This window comes from Salmo salar, chromosome 12, assembly GCF_965601325.2.
Source record: "Salmo salar chromosome 12, fSalSal1, whole genome shotgun sequence".
Taxonomy (NCBI): domain Eukaryota; kingdom Metazoa; phylum Chordata; class Actinopteri; order Salmoniformes; family Salmonidae; genus Salmo; species Salmo salar.
Window position 1 is genome coordinate 33,238,891 of NC_138302.1, and position 22,897 is coordinate 33,261,787.

At 42.7% G+C, this 22,897-nt stretch overlaps 1 protein-coding gene across 5 annotated transcripts in view; it reads right to left on the minus strand.

The window, feature by feature from the left end:
• Positions 1-22,897, minus strand: part of LOC106564923 (SEC14-like protein 1) — a 67,619-nt gene that overhangs the window by 34,415 nt on the left and 10,307 nt on the right. For 4 of the 5 annotated variants that reach the window (XM_014131452.3, XM_014131451.3, XM_014131450.3 and 1 more), the window contains exon 6: positions 15,672-15,761. In XM_014131452.3, the coding sequence (XP_013986927.3) occupies positions 15,672-15,734 (63 nt within the window). In that variant the 5' untranslated portion in view covers positions 15,735-15,761. Of the gene's footprint in view, positions 1-15,671; positions 15,762-21,402; positions 21,763-22,897 lie in introns of those variants that run through there. The other variant, XM_014131448.3, reaches the window with a different exon arrangement.

Sequence of the window (22,897 nt, forward strand, 5' to 3'; positions counted from 1 at the left end):
TCTACTAACATCAAGGCGGTGACCCGATCCTGTAGGTTCATGCTCTACAACATTCGCAGAGTACGACCCTGCCTCACACAGGAAGCGGCGCAGGTCCTAATCCAGGCACTTGTCATCTCCCGTCTGGATTACTGCAACTCGCTGTTGGCTGGGCTCCCTGCCTGTGCCATTAAACCCCTACAACTCATCCAGAACGCCGCAGCCCATCTGGTGTTCAACCTTCCCAAGTTCTCTCACGTCACCCCGCTCCTCCGCTCTCTCCACTGGCTTCCTGTTGAAGCTCGCATCCGCTACAAGACCATGGTGCTTGCCTACGGAACTGTGAAGGGAACGGCACCTCCGTACCTTCAGGCTCTGATCAGGCCCTAAACCCAAACAAGGGCACTGCGTTCATCCACCTCTGGCCTGCTGGCCCCCCTACCTCTGAGGAAGCACAGTTCCCGCTCAGCCCAGTCAAAACTGTTCGCTGCTCTGGCACCCCAATGGTGGAACAAGCTCCCTCACGACGCCAGGACAGCGGAGTCAATCACTACCTTCCGGAGACACCTGAAACCCCACCTCTTTAAGGAATACCTAGGATAGGATAAAGTAATCCTTCTACCCCCCCCCCCCTAAAGATTTAGATGCACTATTGTAAAGTGGTTGTTCCACTGGATATCATAAGGTGAATCCACCAATTTGTAAGTCGCTCTGGATAAGAGCGTCTGCTAAATGACTTAAATGTAAAAGGTCCTCTTTTCATAATGTCTTCCCATCCTCACTGGCTGTGGTGCACCTCCATTGTCTGTATTAGTGAATGGTGCAGAGGCTGCGTTGAGCGTGTCATCGCTTCCTGGCAATAGCGCCTGCTGTGTCAGGAGGCTATGGGCCGTGAAGCGTGGGACAACAAGGAAGACAGGGGGAGCAGGGCGCAGGTGATTTGTGGTGTACTGCGTCAGAGACAAATAACAGCACAGAAGGAGAGTATGTGTTATTGTGTTTGTGTAAGTGAAGACGCAGCATGGGGGAGGGACTCACACACTGTACATATAGCCTACATACTGGTATACAATACATATGTACACACAAACATTACACTGTACGGGAATATGTAGGTCAATCATATTCCTATTAACGTCACACTGGCTCCCTACGTCTGTAGTGAGTCACATTGACTGCAGCTTGGCTCTACGTAGACTGCACCATGTTGGTGCAGAAGAATACGCCAACGGTCAATTATGTGACGTGTGTGTGTGTGTGTGTGCTACTGCTGGTAGAGCGAGGCGTTGGAGTGGGGGAGGGCGGTCGTCGATTAGTCGTCGCAGCATCTCGACCTTGCAATGAGGAGTCCTATGATAAGTGAAACAGATCAGGATAATTCTCACAGGCCCAGAGTCAGTTGGTAGAAACCGATACTCTTATTTATACAGGTTACTCGCACATAGCAGGCCAAGAGTCAGTCTTTCATCAATGCTGCCTCACAGAGCAGAGCGCTTCTCTAGGGGCTATAACCAGTCTCTGGCAGACGCGGAACTGTATCCGATGAAGTGAATTACACTCCGCAGGCGGATGCTGCTCGCTGACAGACTCATTCACAAAGTGTGTGGAGGAATAATTCTGAACCAAAATATTTTGGCATGACGCCAGCCACAGGGGAGAAGGCAACTCTCTGCATAATGCATAAACAACTCGCATCACAGAGAATGGAAATAATACTGTAGGCAATATGTAATGAGTTCCCATGTTTCCAAAACCTCAATTAAAAAGACCTCTAGCCTGACCCAAAAGAATGGAAAAATGGCTCCGTCTTGTATAAAATTCTCATTAGCACAGTAAGTGCACCTGAATTCCCAATAGCTCACTTGGTTAACATAGGAATGAATCAGCTGTACTTAGCCTACTACTGTTTAAATCCTAATGACAAAAGCCTGAAAGGTGACTCGCTGGACAGGATGGATTGAGAGAGTGGACAATCCCCAGGCTTAGGGGCCTATAGGAGATGGTAAGGAGATTAGAAGAACAATACAGCTAGAGACGGAGATGAAGAGAGAAACTATAACACTTCAGGTGAGAATGTTGCGAGAGCTGAAATAGCCTAGATCTGGGATGGAGGAAGTGGGATGAAGGAAGTGGGCCAGGATGAGGATGAGGGATGGGATGAGATGGCTGCCAGGTCATACTGGAGTTGTTCTTCTACACTGGGCCAGAGACAGACTACTAGACAGAGCCAAACGGAGACAGAGCACAGCTAGTCAAGTCAGCAAGCTAGTTTAGAAATTGGAGGTAAGCAGATCTACCTGTAAATCAAATCAAATTGGTCACATACACATGGTTAGCAGATGTTTATGCGAGTGTAGCAAAATGCTTGTGCTTCTAGTTCTGAAAGTGCAGTAATATCTAACAAGTAATCTAACAATTTCACAACAACTACCTTAGAAGTGTAAAGGAATGAATAAGAATATGTACATATAAATATATGGCTGAGCGATGGCCGTACGGCATAGGCAAGATGCAGTAGATGGTATAGAGTACAGTATATACATATGAGATAAGTAATGTAGAGTATGTAAACTTTATATAAAGTGGCATTGTTTAAAGTGACTAGTGATACATTTATTACATCCAATTTTTTAAGTGGCTAGAGATTTGAGTCAGTATGTTGGCAGCAGCCACTCAATGGCCTTGAGATAGACTGAAAAACAGCTTCTCTCAGTCCCAGCTTTGATGCACCTGTACTGACCTCGCCTTCTGAATGATAGCGGGGTGAACAGGCAGTGGATCGGGTGGTTGTTGTCCTTGATGTTGACCTTTTTGGCCTTCCTGTGGTGTAGGTGTCCTGGAGGGCAGGTAGTTTGCCCCCGGTGATGCGCTGTGCAGACCTCACTCCCTCTGGAGAGCCTTACGGTTGTGGGCGGAGCAGTTGCCGTACCAGGCAGGACGCTCTCGATTGTGCATCTGTAAAAGGTTTGTGAGTGTTTTCGGTGACAAGTCAAATTTCTTCAGCCTCCTGACTTTGAAGTGGCGCTGTTGCGCCTTCTTCGCCACCCTGTCTGTGTGGGTGAACCATTTCAGTTTGTCCATGATGTGAATGGCCACGCAGTCATGGGTGAACAGGGAGTGCAGGAGAGGGCTGAGAATGCACCCTTGTGGGGCCCCAGTGTTGAGGTTCAGCAGGGTGGAGATGTTTCCTACCCTCACCACCTGGGGGCGGCCCATCAGAAAGACCCAGTTGCACGGGCGGGGTCGAGGCCCAGGTTCTCGAGCTTAATGACGAGTTTGGAGGGTACTATGGTGTTAAATGCTGAGCTGTAATCGATGAACAGCATTCTTACATAGGTATTCCTCTTGTCCAGATGGGTTAGGGTAGTGTGCAGTGCGATTGCGTTGTCAGTGGACCTATTGGGGCGGTAAGCAAATTGGACTGGGTCTAGGGTGGAAGTGATATGATCCTTGACTAGTCTCTCAAAGCACTTCATGATGACGGAAATGAGTGCTACGGGTGATAGTCGTTTATCTCAGTTACCTTAGCTTTCTTGGGAACAGGAACAATGGTGGCCCTCTTGAAGCATGTGGGAACAGCAGACTGGCATAGGGATTGATTGAATATGTCCATAAACACACCAGCCAGCTGGCTAGGGATGCCGTCTGGGTCGGCAGTTTAGTTTCTGACTATAGGCTGGGAGCAACAAAATGGAGTCGTGGTCAGATTTGCCAAAAGTAGGGCGAAGGAGGGCTTTGTATGCGTAACGGAAGTTATAGTAGCAATGATCCAGCCCGGGTCGCTCATTCGATATGCTGATAAAATTTAGGGAGCCTTGTTTTCAGATTAGCTTTGTTAAAACTCCCAGCTACAATAAATGCAGCCTCAGGATATGTGGTTTCCAACTTACAGAGTCCAATGAAGTTCTTTCAGTGCTGTCGAGGTGTCTGCTTGGGGGGGATATACACGGCTGTGATTATAATCGAAGAGAATTCTCTTGGTAGATAATGCGGTCGACATTTGATTGTAAGGAATTCTTGGTCAGGTGAACAAAAGGACTTGAGTTCCTGTATGTTGCTATGATCACACCACGACTCGTTAATCATAAGGCATAAACCCCCGCCCTTCTTCTTAGCAGAGAGATGTTTGTTTCTGTCGGTGCGATGCGTGAAGAAACCAGGTGGCTGTACCGACTCCGATAACGTATCCCGAGTGAGCCATGTTTCCATGAAACAGAGAAAGTTACAATCTCCGTCTCTCTGGAAGGCAACCCTTGCTCGAATTTCGTCTACCTTGTTGTCAAGAGAGAGACTGTAGATTGGCGAGTAGTATACTGGGGAGCGGTGAGCCCGTCTACAGAGCCTGACCAGAAGACCGCTCCATCTACCCCTTCTACGGCGTCGTTGTTTTGGGTAGTAGTGAGTAAAGAAGAAAGGACAGGTAGTGACGTTAACTCAATCTAGTCCGACTGGTCTTCAGGTTTCAAATTATATTTCCATTGGGCTGGGGAGATGTGCGTTTGGTGGATCTGCAATAATCTGCTTGATTTAATTACATTTGTTTGTGTGATCATATCCAATTCTCCAATGTTTCTTCTCCTTGGCTGTAGTTTCATCCCTGAAAGGATGAGATGAGGCTTTGAAAATGCAGTACACAGCGAAAACAATACTCTAGTCAGTCCCTGCAGGATTCCGCGATCGCATAATTCAATGCAAAAATCAACCAATTAGCTCAGATTACACGAGAGCTCGTAATTTTGACCATTCCCCGCACTTTGAGCACAAAAGGGTCCAATCAAAAGCGGGTTCGTAATTTTGACCAATTACTGCACTGTGTCATGACGTTGGCCTCTTTTGGTACAGGGAGAACAGTTGACCCCCTCCCTTCTGCAAAACCACCCCCTACCTTCCCCCCAATCCACCCTGTGTGTAAAGGGTCGTAAAAACTCTAAAATTCCATGAGAGTCTCTGGCCACATGGCCCATAGAGAGACACAGGAAATTCTTCCAACTCATAGAATTGGAGAGCCAAGCGACATTTTGTGTTCTGGAGAAGGTATCGAAGATTGGTGAAGAAATCCAGCTACGAACTGATCCGCTTGGTACAATTTTGTGATACTCAGAAGAGACAATATAGCCCTATTACCATAAAACTGTTTATATAATAGCATCATAATGGTTGTATAGAATGTATTAATAAGGATAAAGCTTTTGTAAGACATTGAGATGCTATGTACTGATGTAATGTGATAGATTTGGTTACAGAAATACAATTCTAACTCAGTCATAGGCACGCCCCCAGGGACCCATACAGGACCAGGCGTCATTTGACAAGCTGTTCTATGGGCACTATAAAACACCCCCTGATTTACATTTCTTCAGACCAGGCCCCCACTCCATTGCGAGAAGTGGGTCAATAGGTTGACCATCCAAGTATTCTACTGAAAGTGAACCATACCACGTGGTTAACTTTTAGACTATTGATACCGACAGAATAAGAACAAGTCTTTGATATTAATTATTAGTCTGCAGCTAAGTAAATTATATCATCGAACACGAAGACCAACGAAACAACCATTCGATGACGACATTAATGAATGTCGCTCTGAAAGATCCATTCTAACCGAGAGAGAGAACGGGGACAAAACTCCCCAACAGAACAGAACTCTCGAACAAGGATCACGACGACACATGAGCGTAAATATATATTGATTGCAATTGTTCCCGAATGAGTGAGCCTTCAATTGTCAATATTAATGAACTCTGTGCAACTGCCACAGCTGACCTTTTATGATCCATTGTTCAACAGGCCGACCAGCCTGTTTAGCCCACAAGGGCACATTCCTATACCAATCCTTTGTGACGATAATTACTGTTTGTATGTTTTTCTGTTAATTACTTAGTGTAGTAAATAAATGATTTTAAGACAATTGATGTATGGATGATTTTAGTAAAGACTGGGTTCGTGCAGATACAACAATTTACGACGTTTGGAATGAGACTGGACTAGAGGTAAATACACCATTTAAACTAGAAGATAATCGGCCTATACTATAATAGAATATAATATTATAGTACAGGAAAGTTATATTAGGAAAATTATAGCTTTGTAATCTGAATATTCTCCTTGGTGCCCCGATCTCCTAGTTAATTACAATTAATCAGTTTAATCGCGTGATAATAATTACAGGGAGCTAATTGATAAACATATCTTCAGTTTAATGGTACCCCCAAAGACACGACAACTGTTACTGTGGAAAATGGCCCAATCCAAAAACACATCAACAAAAGTTTTCCCTCTTGCCTGTCAGCATATTCACATGCTAAGATGATGGGTGATTGTTGATGGCTGACAGGCAGTAGAATGAACAGAAGTAAATCTAATTTGCCAACAAAAATATCAGCTAACGACCGTGCAAAACAATTTCCAAATGTTTTTGTCGACAATCAACAGTCACTTGGAATCAGCAAAGCGTATGAGAATGTCAGAACAGTTCCCACAGCAGCGACAGATCACCATGGCTGAAGTGGTAGCAGGGAAGACTGTGGCAAGTGCTGAAAGAATCAAGGTGAGTGGTGTTTAACTCAAACTTTTACTCCACTAACCTTGGCTTAAGTAGGGTGGTCAGCACTCTGCTCTCCCCAGTCTGTCTAGGGAGAGCGCTGCTCAAAGCACTGAGTGTAATTTGTCCGATGTTTCTAATTGTTTTTGTATTATGCATTCTGCTTAAAATTGTCCTAAAACTGAGTACATTGCTTTATATGAAATGAACTTAGAAAAAAAATAGAAAAAATAAATAAATAAAACATCGCAAAATGTATCGCAGAATTTCAGAAAAGCTGCCGCGAAATCAAGCATTTTTGGCTGCAGATATCACAAAAACATTTTGCGAAATCCTGGAGGGACTGTATAGTGCGAGAAGATCAGAGGGACAACCAAGCGTGGCATCAAACAGGCCTATTTGATTAAGCTGGTCATAGGCCTGACCTGCTGCACTGTTGGCACACCTTTACACTAAAGCCAAACACCCCACAGAGAGAAAGTGAGAAAAGTGGAGAGAGAGAGGGAAACAGAGGAGTGAGAAACAGAAATGACAAGGAGAGGGAGGAAAGTAAGAAAGAAAAAAGGTTAACCGGCCAGCTGACTACACACTGCACAGAGATTGGGAGAGAGAAACAGAGAGAAAGTGAAAAGGAGAGAGGTTCCACGGAGAAAGGACAAAGAGGAAAGATGGAGCGAATTGGAACCAGTTGACTACGGTCTAGTTGACCGACATCAGCTCTGTCCAGCGGTTGCCAAGAGTAGTTGTTATCCTCATAATGAGCTGGTTAGACACATAGTTACTGCAGATATAGACTCTTCGTAGCCAATACAACACCCAGTGCTGCCTTGGCCCAAGGGGAGTCATGTACCCTCAAACCTCAAGTGAAATCTAAACCCTCTCCACAAAGGTCTTTATATTTCACAATATATAGGCCTAGACATTGCCTCTACCTAAAGATTCCACATGTATGTATAAATTCAGAATCCTCATTTTGTGAGGTAGAGGGGTTGGAAGTCTTGCCAAATGGACATAATCTAGTTTAAATTATATCATAATTCTATAGGTTCTGAGGTTTCTACAGCCAAGCCTCTAATGTGATTCTCAGTGTAGAATCATAGTGGAGAGAAGGCTACAGTGCCTTCAGAAACTATTCATACTACAGCCTGAATTCAAAATGGATTAAAACAAAAAACATTCTCACCCTTCTACACACAAAAGCCCATAATGACAAAGTGAAAACATGTTTTATAGATTTTTGCAAATGTATTGAAAATGAAATATAAAATATGTAATGTACATAAGTATTCACACTCCTGAATCATTACTTTGTATAAGCATATTTGGCAGTGATTACAGTCTTTCTGGGTAAGTCTCAAAGTTCTTCCACACCTGGAATGTACAACATTTGCCCATTATTCTTTTCAAAATTCTTCAAGTACTGTTAAAATTGGTTGTTGATCATTGCTAGACAACCATTTTTCAGGTGTTGCAATAGATTTTTAAGTAGATTTAAGTTAAAACTGTAACTTGGCCCCTCAGGAACATTCTCCGTCCAAGCAACTCAGTGTAGATTTCGCCATGTGTTTTAGGTTACTGTCCTGCTAAAAGGTGAAATCATCTCCCAGTGTCTGGTGGAAAGCAGACAGAACCCGGTTTTTCTCCAGAATTTTCCCTGTGCTTAGCTCCATTCTGTTTAGTTTTTAGCCTGAAAATCACCCCAGGCTCATAAGCATTCATTCAAACTTTACTCCGTTTGCCAGCAATGCTTGAAGCACAGCGCCGTTTATGACTTCAAGCCTATCAACTCCTGAGATTAGGCTGGCAATACTAAAGTGCCTATAAGAACATCCAATAGTCAAAGGTATATGAAATACAAATGGTTTTGAGAGAAATAGTCGACACTTCATAATTCCTATAATAACTACAACCTAAAACTTCTTAACTGGGAATATTGAACCACCAGCTTTCATATGTTCTGAGCAAGGAACTTAAACGTTAGCTTTTTTACATGGCACATATTGCACTTTTACTTTCTTCTCCAACACAGTGTTTTTGCATTATTTAAACCAAATTGAGCATGTTTCATTATTTGAGACCAAATTGATTTTATTTAAGTTAAAATAAGTGTTCATTCCATATTGTTGTAATTGTCATTATTACATACATACATATATATATATATATATATATATATATATATATATATATATACACACACACACACACACACACACACACACACACATACATACATAAAAAAATAAGAATAAAAATATATAAAAAAATAATAAAAATATTGGCCGATTAATCGGTCTTTTTTGGTCCTCCAATAAATCGGTATTGGCGTTGAAAAATCATATTCGATTGGCCTCTAGGAAGGACACCTGTATCTTTGTAGTGACTGGGTGTATTGATACACCATCCAAAGTGTAATTAATAATTTTACCATGCTCAAAGGGATATTCAATGTCTGATTTTATTTTTTTACCCTTCTACCAATAGGTGCCCTTCTTTGCGAGGCATTGGAAAACCTCCCTGGTCTTTGTGGTTGAATCTGTATTTGAAATTCTCTGCTCGACTGAGGAACCTTACAGATAATTGTATGTGTGGGGTACAGGGATGAGGTAGTCATTCATCAAACATGTTAAACATTATTATTTCAAACAGTGAGTCCATGCAACTTATTACGTGACTTGTTAAGAACATTTTTACTCCTGAATATATTTAAGCTTGCCATAACAAAAAAGGTTGAATACTTATTGACTCAAGACATTTCAACTTTTCATTTTTAATTAATTATTAGTAAAAATTCCACTTTGACCTTGTGGTATTGTTTTGTAGGCCAGTGACAATTTTTTTATCCATTTAAATTCAGGCTGTAACACATCAAAATTTGGAAAAAGTCAAGGGGTGTGAATACTTTCTGAAGACACGGTATAATACGGAATGCAAAGCTTTCGTAGAGAGATTCGAGGTGAGAAAAGTTCTAAATTCTGAGATGACATTTAAAATGTGTTGTTCTACCAGACGAATTATATCGAAAGAGAGTAAAGAGTCTACCAACAACAGGGCCCCACAAGGTTAAAATTACATGCAGAAATTCTTGGAATCTGGCCCGAAAATCCACTCATCAGGACCACACAGACAAACATAGGCTACTCTCTCCTCCCTTCCGTCTCTCACGCCATCTGCATAAACGTGATGCTGTCTGATACAGTATCAGAGCTCCAACCCAAGCCTTATTAGCCAATAGGCTACTATCCACAAGCATACAACCATCCGCCCAATGACATCAATTAGTGGAAAAGCTACTTAATTCACTAGTGCCATGGAAATCGCATCAGTAATCTATGCCACACAGATGCTTGGCTGATGGCAAAACACAGACATTTCCATTAAATATTAATTGAGATTACCCTATCCTAGCCTCTCTCTATCCGCTAGTGTGCGGAGGTAGCCAGGCTGCAACCCAAAGAGGATTTGACTAAAAAGAGGACACTTCCGCTTCTCAAACGGTGCACAGATGTGCAACTGCCACAGCAGGCTGGCAATGGACACACTGTTCAATCCCAAGGTCTGAGGCGTTTTGTCCTAGCGGATTAGCCTAGCCCAACACTCCACTAATAAAATGGGCATGCTAGACTAGGCTAGGCTTACGGCCACTCTAAAAATCACCTTTCTGACCGTGCCCAGATGTGCAGCAGGCTGGCATGGGACACTCTGTTCCTTCCCTGATGACCCGGTGGTGCTTTGTCCTAATCTAGTGGATTAGTGCATCCCCCTGTCGGTTGTGGCTCAGTTGGTAAGAGCGTGGCATTAGCAATCCAAAGGACGTGGATTCAATTCCTGCAGGGATCACAAACACATAGGCTAGACCGACTAACAATGTATGTACTCTAAGTTGCTTTTGGTGTCGTCTGCTAAATATTGAGCCACGCTATTCTAATTCATCTGGACACTATTGGAGTCTGAGGCAGAGGGAGGGAGGGGTGGGGGTTGGTTGCTTCAAATCAGAACAGAGCCTCTCTTCACCTGAAACAACAAACAGTGTTCATCTCTCGCCTACTTTGGGAACACAATTTCCCCCAAAGGGCAAAACTTCAAAAACTCATATAGTTCGTAGGGGAAAGAGCAGTTGTTTGTTTCAAGGAGGACACAGAGTCCTCTAACCTGGAACAACAAGTCTCTCGACATCCCCCTCTCCTCCCATTGGGAACACCATCTCAAATCAAATGTTATTGGTCGCATACACATATTTAGCAAACGTTCTTGCGGGTGGAGCGAAATGCTTGTGAAGTGCTCATGGGCTCCATGAACCTGCGCGGCGTGCTAATAGCAACAATAACATCGACTACACTTCCTGTTATTGCGGAGAAGGCACACACACGAGTCGGGAGTGTATGCTGAAGGGAGGCTATGGACCACTACTGTGTTTCTGTAGCTATTGTTGTTTTTTTTCCTTCCAAAGCCCTTCCTCTAGAGAAATATTACACGGGTGAAAGCTGGACGGTATGCGTGCGACCACATGCATATGCACGTGTCCAGATTACTGAAGCACACTAGTTAGCTGCTGCAGTAGCAGCCCATGGCCTCTTCCTTCCGAGAGACTCCGCTGACAGTGTTATCTAGCCTAGTTAAAGAGGAAGTTGCGTTTTTCATTGCTGGGCTGCTGGGGTCGGTGTTTCTCAGCAATTCCCTGTCCTTATCAGTCACTTTCACAGGAGTCCTGAGCAATTATTTCCTGACTCACCATAAAAACATTTCTTTTTTTAAACTGTAAATTTGGAAAATGACAAATCGTTCAAGTTAGCGGTCTTATCTTTTTGAATTAATGTTCAGTGTTTCCGCTATTTCTTAGGAGGGGCGCAAAGGCAAACTAATTGGAGTCATATTGTATAACAGTATGCTACATAGGCCAAATCGGCCCCTAATACATGCCACCAGCACAGGAGGTTGGTGGCACCTTATTGGGGAGGATGGGCTCGTGGTAATGGCTGGAGCGGAATGGTATCAAATACATCAAACACATGCTTTTTCATTTTAAAAAGCGATTTAATGCAACGTAGGCCTACTTTAACTAAACTCCTCTCAAATTGCCCAAGTCAAAGCGGGATAGAACCATTTTAATATAAGAAAATAGACAGCTGCAAGGCAAGAACGGGCTAAGGACTTCATGATGCTGTTAATACATTCCTTTGAGCCTAATGGCAACATTGCTAGAGGTGGAAACATTTTGCTTCAATCCTGTCATTGCCTTGAGTGGGTAGTTGAGGCACAGCAAAGAAAGAGGCTGTATTTCTTCTAGAAGGAATGTGTTTAAAAAGGTAATTGACAGACAGTCAGAGGAATGTAGAGCTTTAGTTCTCTCCTTCCAGAGATGGTAAGAGGGTGTTTCAGAAGACTGACAGTTTCCAAACAGAGAAGTGGACAGGGAGAGAAAGAGACATGCAGCATTCCTCAAAGCAAAATGCCAAATAAAATCCCTTGAAAGAATGAAAAGCCATGTTTGCCAACGTTCAAGTCTGTTGAAAGACGAACTGCAAGCCTAGTCATAACAAACAGAATCTGATGACAACACAGCACGGTTTATAAACACACACGACGACATATCAAATCACACGCACCCTGCAAAAACACCTAAAAAACATGTATATTCTCGTGCGATGCACGCCCACAGCTATGCTGCATGAAGGTGTGGCACAAAGTACAACACGCTGCCTCCCTACTAGGGACACTCAAATAGGTGCAGTCAAGGCGTTAGACAGCTTGCATGGCTTTGTGATCTCACTAGGGCATCAATAACACCAGGGCAATGTCCTGTTCAGTAAGGCACACTGTTGCAAAACTTTTTTCCCCCTCGGTCTCTCGTCGCCATGGCAGAATATTTAGAGTTGCAGGAAATTGCTTTAAACCTGCAACAATCTCTCAGCTCGATGGAGAAATCTGTATAATTGCAGGAAATTGTCTTAAAAATGCTAACATTTCTCTACGCCACCCAGATGGGGGACCACCATCTACGGCCCTTTTTTGATAAAGAAAATACCCTGAGTGTCTGCCAATTTGTAATTTCCCCGTGGAGAGAGAATATATCAAACTGCCCCTTCAAACGCAACAGCTTTAGAAGGGGCCATATCAGTCAGTGTAAATGTACCACTCACATCAATAAAGAAAAGAACAGACAATAGGCTGGAGAATACGTGGCATAATGAACCACCTCTCTTCTACTAGGCTACATAATTCTGACAACTGAGTCAGGCCGAACTGTTAAGAGATACCAAATCAAAAAAAGACAGGACAGACAGACCATGACGACGCACAGTGAACCACTTGTATCTGCACACAAACGTGTGCATCGTTCAACCATTGTGCAACCATTTTTCCTGTCAAATAACCCTATGCCTTGATTCCTCAGCTTCTTATGTTGGTTCTCTACCCCTCTGCTACTGCCTCAGATTAACAGAACCCGTCCCATCCCATCTGACTCTAAAGGCGTCCGCATTCTTCCCATTCGACAGTTCGTGCTTATATCATGATATTTTGTGAATTTTTTTTGGTCTTCGGCAAGGTTTTTTGGGGGGGGCTGTTCGTGCGCACACAAACATTTCTCGAGGCAAGCCGAAGACGGTAGTGAAGTCTTGGCATCTTCGTCGATGTTTGGTCAACAGTAGGGATTATTCAATCAAGTGTTTGTTGTCATTCAAGGAGACACAAATCATTTTCATGCTATTTTTTTCACTTGAGACATACTGCGCCAAACAAAGTTGCACGACAGATCTCCTCGGGAAAAATGTCAAAATGAATGACAGATCTCTTGCGTTACATTAATTCGGACTATTTTGAGGAAGTGTACACTGGCTACAGCGTCTCAAGATGGACAAACAGTACTATTGCAGCTTATTTCTCGTTTTTCAAGTGAAGGTCTTTTAAGAGTGCATGCGAGCACCATCAAATCGTTTCACCTAGCTGAACCGAAGCCTTAAGGCAGCTCATCCCAGCTTGGATGCCCCTCAGGCAGCCCAATGTGGTTTTCCTGCCATTTCAGTCCAGCCCCCCTCCCCTCCTCCTCCCCTGCTGTCCCCCAGGTGTAGCGTTCGAGCAGCCTCCACTCACCAACTATTTATAGCCCCCTGTCCAGTGCTTGCCCACCATTCCCAAGCCCAGCGCTAAGGAGATTTGCCTCGTCTTCGCTTTAGTGGAGAAAGCTGATTTGAGGCAGCAAATAAAACCCGCATGCATGGCTACAATAGCCAAACTCAAAATAGTTTATTGAATCAAATTCAATTGAAGCGCAGTTAAATTGGATTGAACAAAAAACAATGCTTTGATTGCATGTCTTCTGGAAATAGTTACAAGTCTTGAAGTGGGCCAACCTTGATTTTCCAATGAAAACTGAGTAACATCACCTATTAAGTAAAGCAAGATGAGGTGGTTAACCAAAATGATGAAAACATGTCGTCCTCCTCCTAGCTATTTGAAACAGGGTCATGAAGTAACACTACTAAGTTACCACAGAGAATTATTCTGATGATAACCCACCATCACACAGTTTAACGTAGTGTACATGCGCCTCTCGGCCTGTAGCCACTGTGCTGTGGTACTGTGGAGAGGCTGAATAAGCCAGTGTTTTTCCACTGCTCATCTGCCACTGAACCGTTTACTCAGTGAACCCTCTGTGACAGCCCTGCCTGACAGTCCTGTCCTCTAGCTCTGGAGGCTGAGCAGAGAGCGATAGAGAGAGAGAGAGAGAGAGAGAGGGGGGGAGGAAGAGAGGTGCCAAAAGAGGGAGAAAGATGGAGCGAAAGAGAGAATGAAAAAGAGAAGGACAGCGAGTGCGTTAACGTGTACAGTAATAATTTGATATTAAACTGGTTAAGGCAGTAGGCATATTATGCAATAGCCATGTAAACACCTTACGTCGGCGTGAGGTCAAAATATATGTACGCATACGCTGATTACAACACCTGGTTTTAAATCAGCGTTCCAGCTGTGCGTTTGCTCTGCGCATGTGCCAGCACCAGCCGAGTCAGAGTCCCTTTTCAGCGCGAGTGAAGTGTGTTTGGAACAGCTGAATGTATGCAAAGTCGTTTTCAGAATTAAATATGCTTCCCGGAAAATAACATGGTCGCTGTGGTAGAATGTTTATTTTGGATTTCCTGCATTTATCAGAGTGCCATCAGGTAGCCCAAATTCAGATGTCTCCATGGAAACAAGATTATTAAGGAAATTGTTCTTGCAAAGCATGTAAACGTTTTAACCAAACTATTATATTAATCTGACTATCCACAATAGGTCGCATTATTGTGTGAATGTAACCATATTCATTGAGGCAGAGAGAGTGGAGCAGAGAGAGAAAGTGATAGAGACAGACCGAGGCAGACGCTCCGTCTAATACTTCCAGGTTGTGTACTGCACGCATCCACTCATCTTATCTGAGTGAGTGAGTACAACTCAAGCATACTATAGGACCCAGAAGACACTCACTCACCAAAAGCCTGCACAGGTTCTGCATTTAACAGAGGAAGCAGACCAGCAACCAATTCAGCAGTGGTACTTCTGTTCAACATAACAGTGCCCATCATTTTCTATTCAGATATTAAAAGGGTTGATGCACGGACATGGCCTGAGATGGTGTGGAGGTTTGAGTTGGCTACATACCAGATGGACTAGAAGTGATTTGTGCATCCCAGACTGGACTTCGCTGGACAATTCTTAAGTGGTCTACTTGGTACATTACACAAATGATCAGTCGAAGACCATCACAGTATTATGACTGCTAGTGCATGTTAGACCCAAGCAGCTAGATCGTACGCCACAGTGCAACACGATCACACATCATGTGGCTCACATGTTCAATATGAAGCCAAGGTTGCCCTAATGTACTTCACCAACCATTCCCTCAAGGTGGTCTTGTGGACCCATTCATTACCATTACATAACCCAACCACTACTGCCTGGGTATTTGTTAGACCTAGGCTACATCTCAAACAACCATGTTGTCAAGTTCAAGTCAATCATATGAAGGACAAGGTTGCCCTAACATCCTTACCCACCATTTCCTAGAGGTGGTCTTGGGGACCCATTCATTACCGTTGCATAACCACTACAGTACATCTAATATTCATGTGGAGCGTCAATGGAGGTCAAGAGTCTAGGGCAGTGTAACACTTACCTCCATCACCAGCTCAAAAGGCTGCTTGTACACCCTGATGGGTGACTGATACTTCTGCACCATGGTGGGAACGACTGTGGTGCCAACGACCTGAGAGAAAACAATCTGATATTAGAGCTTAAATAACCAACATCATAGATTTGTCTTGGTGACAGAAGACAAACATGGGCCAGACTGCATTAGACTGGATGCGTAACACACAAAGAAAATAGTGCTTGAGTTGGTAAAATGGCAGTATAGTTCTGGATGGCCCCGCTGGAGGCATCTGACATGTCATTAAGTAAGCCAGGTTTGTTTGTGTGTGTGTGTGTGTGTAGCAGCTGGCGGGGAGCCCGGAGTACTTGGCAGTTTGTCTGCAGTGATTGCCTGCAGGAAGGCACTTTGCTCTGCCGTGGGTGAGGAAGCGCGTCTCATTGAACTGATCAATGAATGCAGCGTTTCGCACCATACATCACACATTCAGGAACTGAAGTGCATAGGGAACGGAGATAGACATGGCCAAATACTGGAAAGTCAGGGACTGCTAAGTGCCAACTAGTCACAACCGCATGACTGATAAACTATTCAGGTAGACCTACATTGATGCGTATGTAAATATTATGTGGAGCTAGCGGTAGAGCTGAAAGCTTGGGAGTCATTAATACTGCACTACAGCCTACGTAAATGCATGAATGGGTGGCTGGCCGTACAGAACTGATGAATTAATGCATCCTCTGTGATGTAAAATGTAAGCAGCGCATTCCAAGAACTTAGTGGTGGTAACCACCACAGTGCAGACGATGGCAAATACAGTAGGACTAGGCTATGGTCCTGATAGAGCCAACAGATGTGGACCCTGAAAACGCTGGAACGTTCCTCTGCATGTTATTTGGATTGGTTGAAATGTTAAAATGTGTATTTTTCAATATATAGGACACACCCTGTGTTTTAATAAAACCAACTATATATGCATTGAGCGTGTCTGATGCCTTAAGCATACGTTTGATGAAATAAGACAAATGACTCAAGAGGGAGCCAGAGATCAAGATAACAAAAAACTCAAACTTAACCTGACCATTCTCCTCCCACTTCTACTGGCTTTCGCAGTTTCTGCCATTACTCTCCCGAAGTTGCCTATAATAGGCTACACGAGGAGTCGGCAACCTTTCTCACGTGGAATGCCAATTTATCTTACCATTTCTACCGATCTGCGTGCCAGTTAAAGTTTGTGCATATTTTCGTGAAACTGTTTCATCTCATTTATAATAACGTCTTCGTATATCAAAATCATTGTCATGTGGTTAATCTAAATTATATCCAAATGAAAATGATACAATTCTAAAAAGTTACTTATATTGCTATTGCCAACTATGTAAAAATTGCCTATAAAGCCAACAAATAAAAACATTGTAGCCTGCAGGTAGAAAATATCCTGATAATAATAAATATCCTATGAATCCCATTGTCTGCAACGAACTTGAAATGTATCAACTATTAACATTGGACATATGAAATGATTCTGGGCCTTCAGAGTTTCCTGTGCCAATGAACTCGGGACAGAAACTGCTGTAGGCTATTTGCGCAACGGATAAGAAGTAATTAAGTAGTCCCATTGTATGACATTTCCACTGGATCAGAGCATGACATTTTTCCCATTCACGCTGAGTGGTTATCGAAAGGGAGAAACCTGGAAAGATTTTTCAAATACTTTTAGGAACTATTGTCATTCTCAATTAATGTAAAAACACTCTTTGCTTGCTGTCTGATGTGAAGAAAACATTACTTTGAGAAGCTCCACAGCTCATTAGTGGTGGTGCGTTTAAGCCAATCAGAAATACAATCAGATCCCCAAAATGGACACATTTATATGCCTACATTTGCACGCAGGCCGGTAATTGTACTACTGGTGATCTACTGTATGTAATGGGGAATTGATACACTAACAATCAAACGCAAACAACTCACACACTGAAGTTATGAAACAATGAATGTGCACAAATTAGCGGGAGACACCACATTCTGGAGAAAGACGTGCATTGTGCATTCTGCATGGTCAATCCAACGTCTGCATTGGCCATGCAACTTTTACGGTGATACGGCATCTGCAGAAGTCAGGGTATTCATACTTCTCGTGCTTCGCGGAGCAGCGCAGAGCTGTTGTGAAGGAAGTTGTCAAGGATGTGAGTTTGTGTTTATTAAGGATCTCCCGCCCTAACATAACCGAGCCCTAATCTAGTAGAATTCAGTCATCTTTTCTGACTCACGTGTCTAACAGCTGATAAGCAGATAAATTGACAAGCTGTACCAAAATAAAGTCAACGCAATTGCAACACATTCGGAGTGCTTAAAAATGTCACATACTATAACTAGTAATGCAACACTAGTGATGCACCGATATGACCTTGATGTCCGATATTTTCCTTGCCAACAAAAAAAACGATACCCGATATATACATTTTTTGCAGCCTTTGAACTATTTAACTGTACTAGAATGCTTAACACACACACGGCCGCAGCGGTCTAAGGCACTGCATCTCAGTGCAAGAGGAGTAACAGTCCCTGGTTCGAATCCAGGCTGTATCACATCTGGCTGTGATTGGGAGTCCCATAGGGAGGCGCACAATTGGCCCAGCGTCGTCCGGGTTTGGCCGGGGTAGGCCGTCATTGTAAATAAGAATTTGTTCTTAACTGACTGCCTAGTTAAATAAAGGTTACACACACTGACCAAAATGTTATTTTGTTGGCATTACGCATGTCCCCATTACCAGTAAAACATAATCAAAACCTATTTCTTTCACTTACTTGCTGTGCTGTTTCGTTGTTCATTTGTTCAGTCATTTCATTCTCAACCAGGATTTCTATGGAACGCCGTTTGGGTCTTTGCGTGTCAAAAAAGATACGTCAAATAACACTTTGACCAATCAGGACCTGAATATGACTGCACGTCAAATAATAATTTTACGCGTTTATAAATGTTTTATGTAGTTATTACACATTGATTACACTTACATGTTAAATGTCACAACGATTCATCGATACGTATGCTATGATGCTGGTAAAGTTGTCTCACGCATCTACAGTACTGGTCATAAAAAAAAAAGCTATCTAGCTCATGGATGCAAACAATGTTCTTCCCAAAAACATAGCAAAACGACATCTGTTTCAGTAGTTAGCTAGCTAACTATATAGCTAGGTGTCATCTAAAATAAACCTAATTTATAAGACAGCTCTTACTTGATTAATGGTGGTCGGACCCATCTATGTGAAGCTAGCCACAATAAGATTTAGCCACAATAGTGGACTTTGCGGTTAGCCTTCAAAATAAAGGTATGGCATAATTGTACTATTTGTATTAATTTGCATCACTGTCAATGGCATAATTTTATTTTGAAGGCAAACCGCAAATTCCACTATTGTGCCTAATCCTTATTGTGAAGCTAGCTGGCTACTTAAAACATTAGCTTTGGGCAACAGGGTTAAGTAGCTGACTAGCTATTTATTTTCATGAACTGAAGTTCAATTTCAATAGGCGAACAACAAGTGGCAACCTAGCTAATACTTACAAGGATTCCTAAATCATTGCTAAGAATAATGAAAACGACTGCAGTTTCTACTGGTCATTGTTTTCAGGCTGGTTGTATTGGTGCTAGCTAGGTACAAAGGTAAAGCTAGCTACCCCAGAAGTTACAGTCGAACAAATTATGCTTTATTACCAAAGCGGTATTGTAAACACATGTTTGCAGACTTCTTTGTACAGCTTTGACAGTGCTACTGTATCTTTTTTGACACGCAAAGACCCAAACTGCCTTCCATAGTATGTATGTTGTGAAGCGAATAACAGTGACGCTATTACTGTGTATCTCCGGTAGGGCAACATCTGACAAATAGCGCACTTGGTAGTGTGTACCGGTGCTCGACCAGTCGGTGAAAGCCAACATCACCCACGGCAGAACGGTTGATTTTCAAGGGCAATGAATACTATTATCTTGGCTTTAAAGGACTTTGCCTTTGAGTTGTCTCGCTGAAATCTTCTTACTCTTTCAAATGACTGCTCGACTTGTTGACTGCTCGATCCACACAGCAGACATTGTGGGCTAGTTTAGGAACGCTGTGTTGCACGTATAGCGCAAAATTTTACTTGCCGTCTTTATGTCATGTACCTTCATTAAAAAAGTATGAACAAACTTTGACATCGGTTTTGCACATCGACATTAAACTAGACATTGGGCCGATACCGATAAGTTCACCGATATATCGTGCATCCCTAACAAAAACACTTTCTTTTTACGCATACTATTTAGTACGCTAGTATGGCTATTTGGGCACAGACATTATGTTGTACGGTTCACAGCTCATAGGGTCTTACAGGAGGAATGTAGGCCCTATAGTCTAAAAAGGTCTAAAATTGCCACTTTCTCTAATGGTTTGTGATACAAATGTAAAAAGCATTTCAAACATTCTTCCTCCCAAAGTTTCTATGTGAGAATTGCCAGACCAATCTGAGATACGTGAAATATATCCGGGCTGTCCAGGCGTGGAATTGCCCTGTTGTCAAACAGCTATTGGGTAAGCCTTGGATGTGTTTATTAGGGGCACAACGAGCACTTCTTACTGGACAGGTTCAGATTGTACTACCTCCCTGTTTCAGACCATTTTCTTATGCTTTGTGCCTACTGAACACACCCCAGATGTACAAGATCTCAAAACAAAAATCACATTGTAAAATGTAAGTGTTGCTGTAAACCTGTTCCGACAAGGACATGTAAAGACAGGCGGAGTACCTGCCCAGTCTTAGCACATGGCATACCTTACTTGTTCAGTGTTGTTGATTTATTTAACTTGCAGATACATGTTCCTAAGCAAGTGTTGCTTGACTTTTTCAGCAGCCGTGCGGCAAGGAAGGGACATTGTGTGATGAGGTGTTAACACTTGCTACACAGCACTACTTCTGGTAGGTCTGATCCATCCAGGGCGTTACGTTCGGCTTGAGCCTCCAACATTTAAGGCATAAGCCGCACGTAACGCACTGGACCAGAGCTATACTTCTGAGGGATATGGGGCTTTTCAACTAAAACGTCACACTAACCTGGGCGTCAGCCTGTTTTTTTTTTTAATGAAATTTGGCATGACAATTTCATAGGAGTTGGCAAGAGAGCAGACGACCGGCACCAAGCTACATCTATGCTACTGTCTGTAAAAGCTAATCATATTCTACTAAAGTGAAACTAGGCTAAGCCTTTCCATTTAGCCAACTATAGGGGTTATTTAGGCTACTTAAAACAGGTGAACAATTGTTACCGTCATGTATTAGAGAGAGATGATACTTCCCTGTTGAACAAAAGATGAAAGTCAAGGGGAAAATGACAGGTGACATTTCAGAAACCAAACCAGAATACAATACAGGTTCTTTGTTCACTGTTAACCAATACGCCATAGCGATGGCCAGCAGCACTGTAATCTACTGTACAAACAAGCTGTGCCAGTGCCACTCAAACACCTATAGCTGAGCCCTTCAGAAATCAAGAACACTCACTCAGTGATGCTCAGTGAGTGACACTCTCTCACACACACACACACCCTATATAGCTATAACATGTAGAAGCCTATGTGAAGTCGTTAAAAGCATGGTTTAGGCTATTTAGCCTACATTAGCTAGTCATCACTGTACACAATCACTACAGGCATGTGCCTGGCAGGTAATACGAATTCACGCATGTACAACGTTAACTTAACAAATATAAATGACACTCACCAATGAATTATCGGAATTTCTTTAACAATTATCTGCTTCTTTCGATATATTTGTCTCGTATTGTTTTGACTTAACAGGAAACTCAAGTACAGTTATACTGTTAATCCATAGCCTTATTCGGTTCCTTTTTCGCCGGTCCTGTGATGAACGAGTGCTTAACATTAGCTAGCTGTTTTGCTAGCCAATTAGCCATCGCCCTGATAGCTAGCTATGCCTTTTTTAAATGCTGTGGTCGCTAACAGGTTCAGGATTGGGTTTCCATAGCGAAAAGACTCCAGATGCAGCTAGCGAGCTAAAGACAGCCAGCTGAAGGTTTGAGCCTTGAGGACTGGAGAGAATGAATGTATTTGAAAGCTGGAGCTTCTCATTGACAGTTTCGCCCCTCCCCGTTGGTACAGACAGAGCTCAGCAGTGCCGCGGTGTGGTGCATATGCGGTTACAATAGAAATCATGGACTATAAATCCGTTTCTAAATCAATATGTAAGGCCTGTCAGGGACATAATAGTTGAGTGATGGGACAGAATATTAGGAGACATGACAGATGAGCTGGCATTCGGTGCTTGAAAATGACATTTTTTATGCTTCCAGCTCAGCTGTCATACGATTAATGTCAAATGTTCTTTAAACTGTGACGAGCGACAGAGGATAACGCTACATATGAGTAACGCAGTCATCTTCACTGCGCAGAGAACTGTGCGCCTGCACATTTGAAAAAAGTTACTTCATGACCATGCATCAATTCATGATATTGACAATATGCCCATGTGACGTGTTAATTGGTCTCTTTCACCATACTTCTGTTTTCAAAATGAGTAATTTACTGTGTGGATCCCCTAAAATCCATACATTTATAAAATATTTTCCTAATTCTGCACTTAAATATAATCTAAATCCCTCAATCTTGCATCATTTAAGAGGGCTTTATCTATTTAAAATACAGCATGACATGCACTTCACAACTCAGTCTCTAGAAACCATTTACTGGATTTCAGCTTAGTTCTCCTAAAGTCCATGTGCTCGTGCCAGTCTTTCAAAAAAGTGTGTGGCATAAATTGGCAGCACAGTTGATGATAAGCATGAGTTGAAGGGTCCCCCAAAATTATTAGGTTATGGTTACTGTATAAGATACGATTGCATGAGGAATATTTTCAGTAGCCTGCATTGAGTCAACATTGGGAATTCAAACCAGTGTACTGTACAGCAAAATGAGTCATGGGATACAAAGGATGAACCATTTGACAAGAGTTTCAGGATTTCCATCCAACATGAAAATGTATTTGACTTTGTTTTACTTGACTGAACTGGTAATGACATTTTCAATACTAACCTCATTAGCCATGTAATATCTGCTTCCACCGCTGCAATGCCTTTAACAACATTCCATTGATTCAATTTGATAAAGTTAGGACATTATGGCACAGGGGGACTGTTGTGTAAGGCTTAGCCTTGTGTCCTCAAATGTTTTACATGTGGAGGTTTCACAATTACCCACTT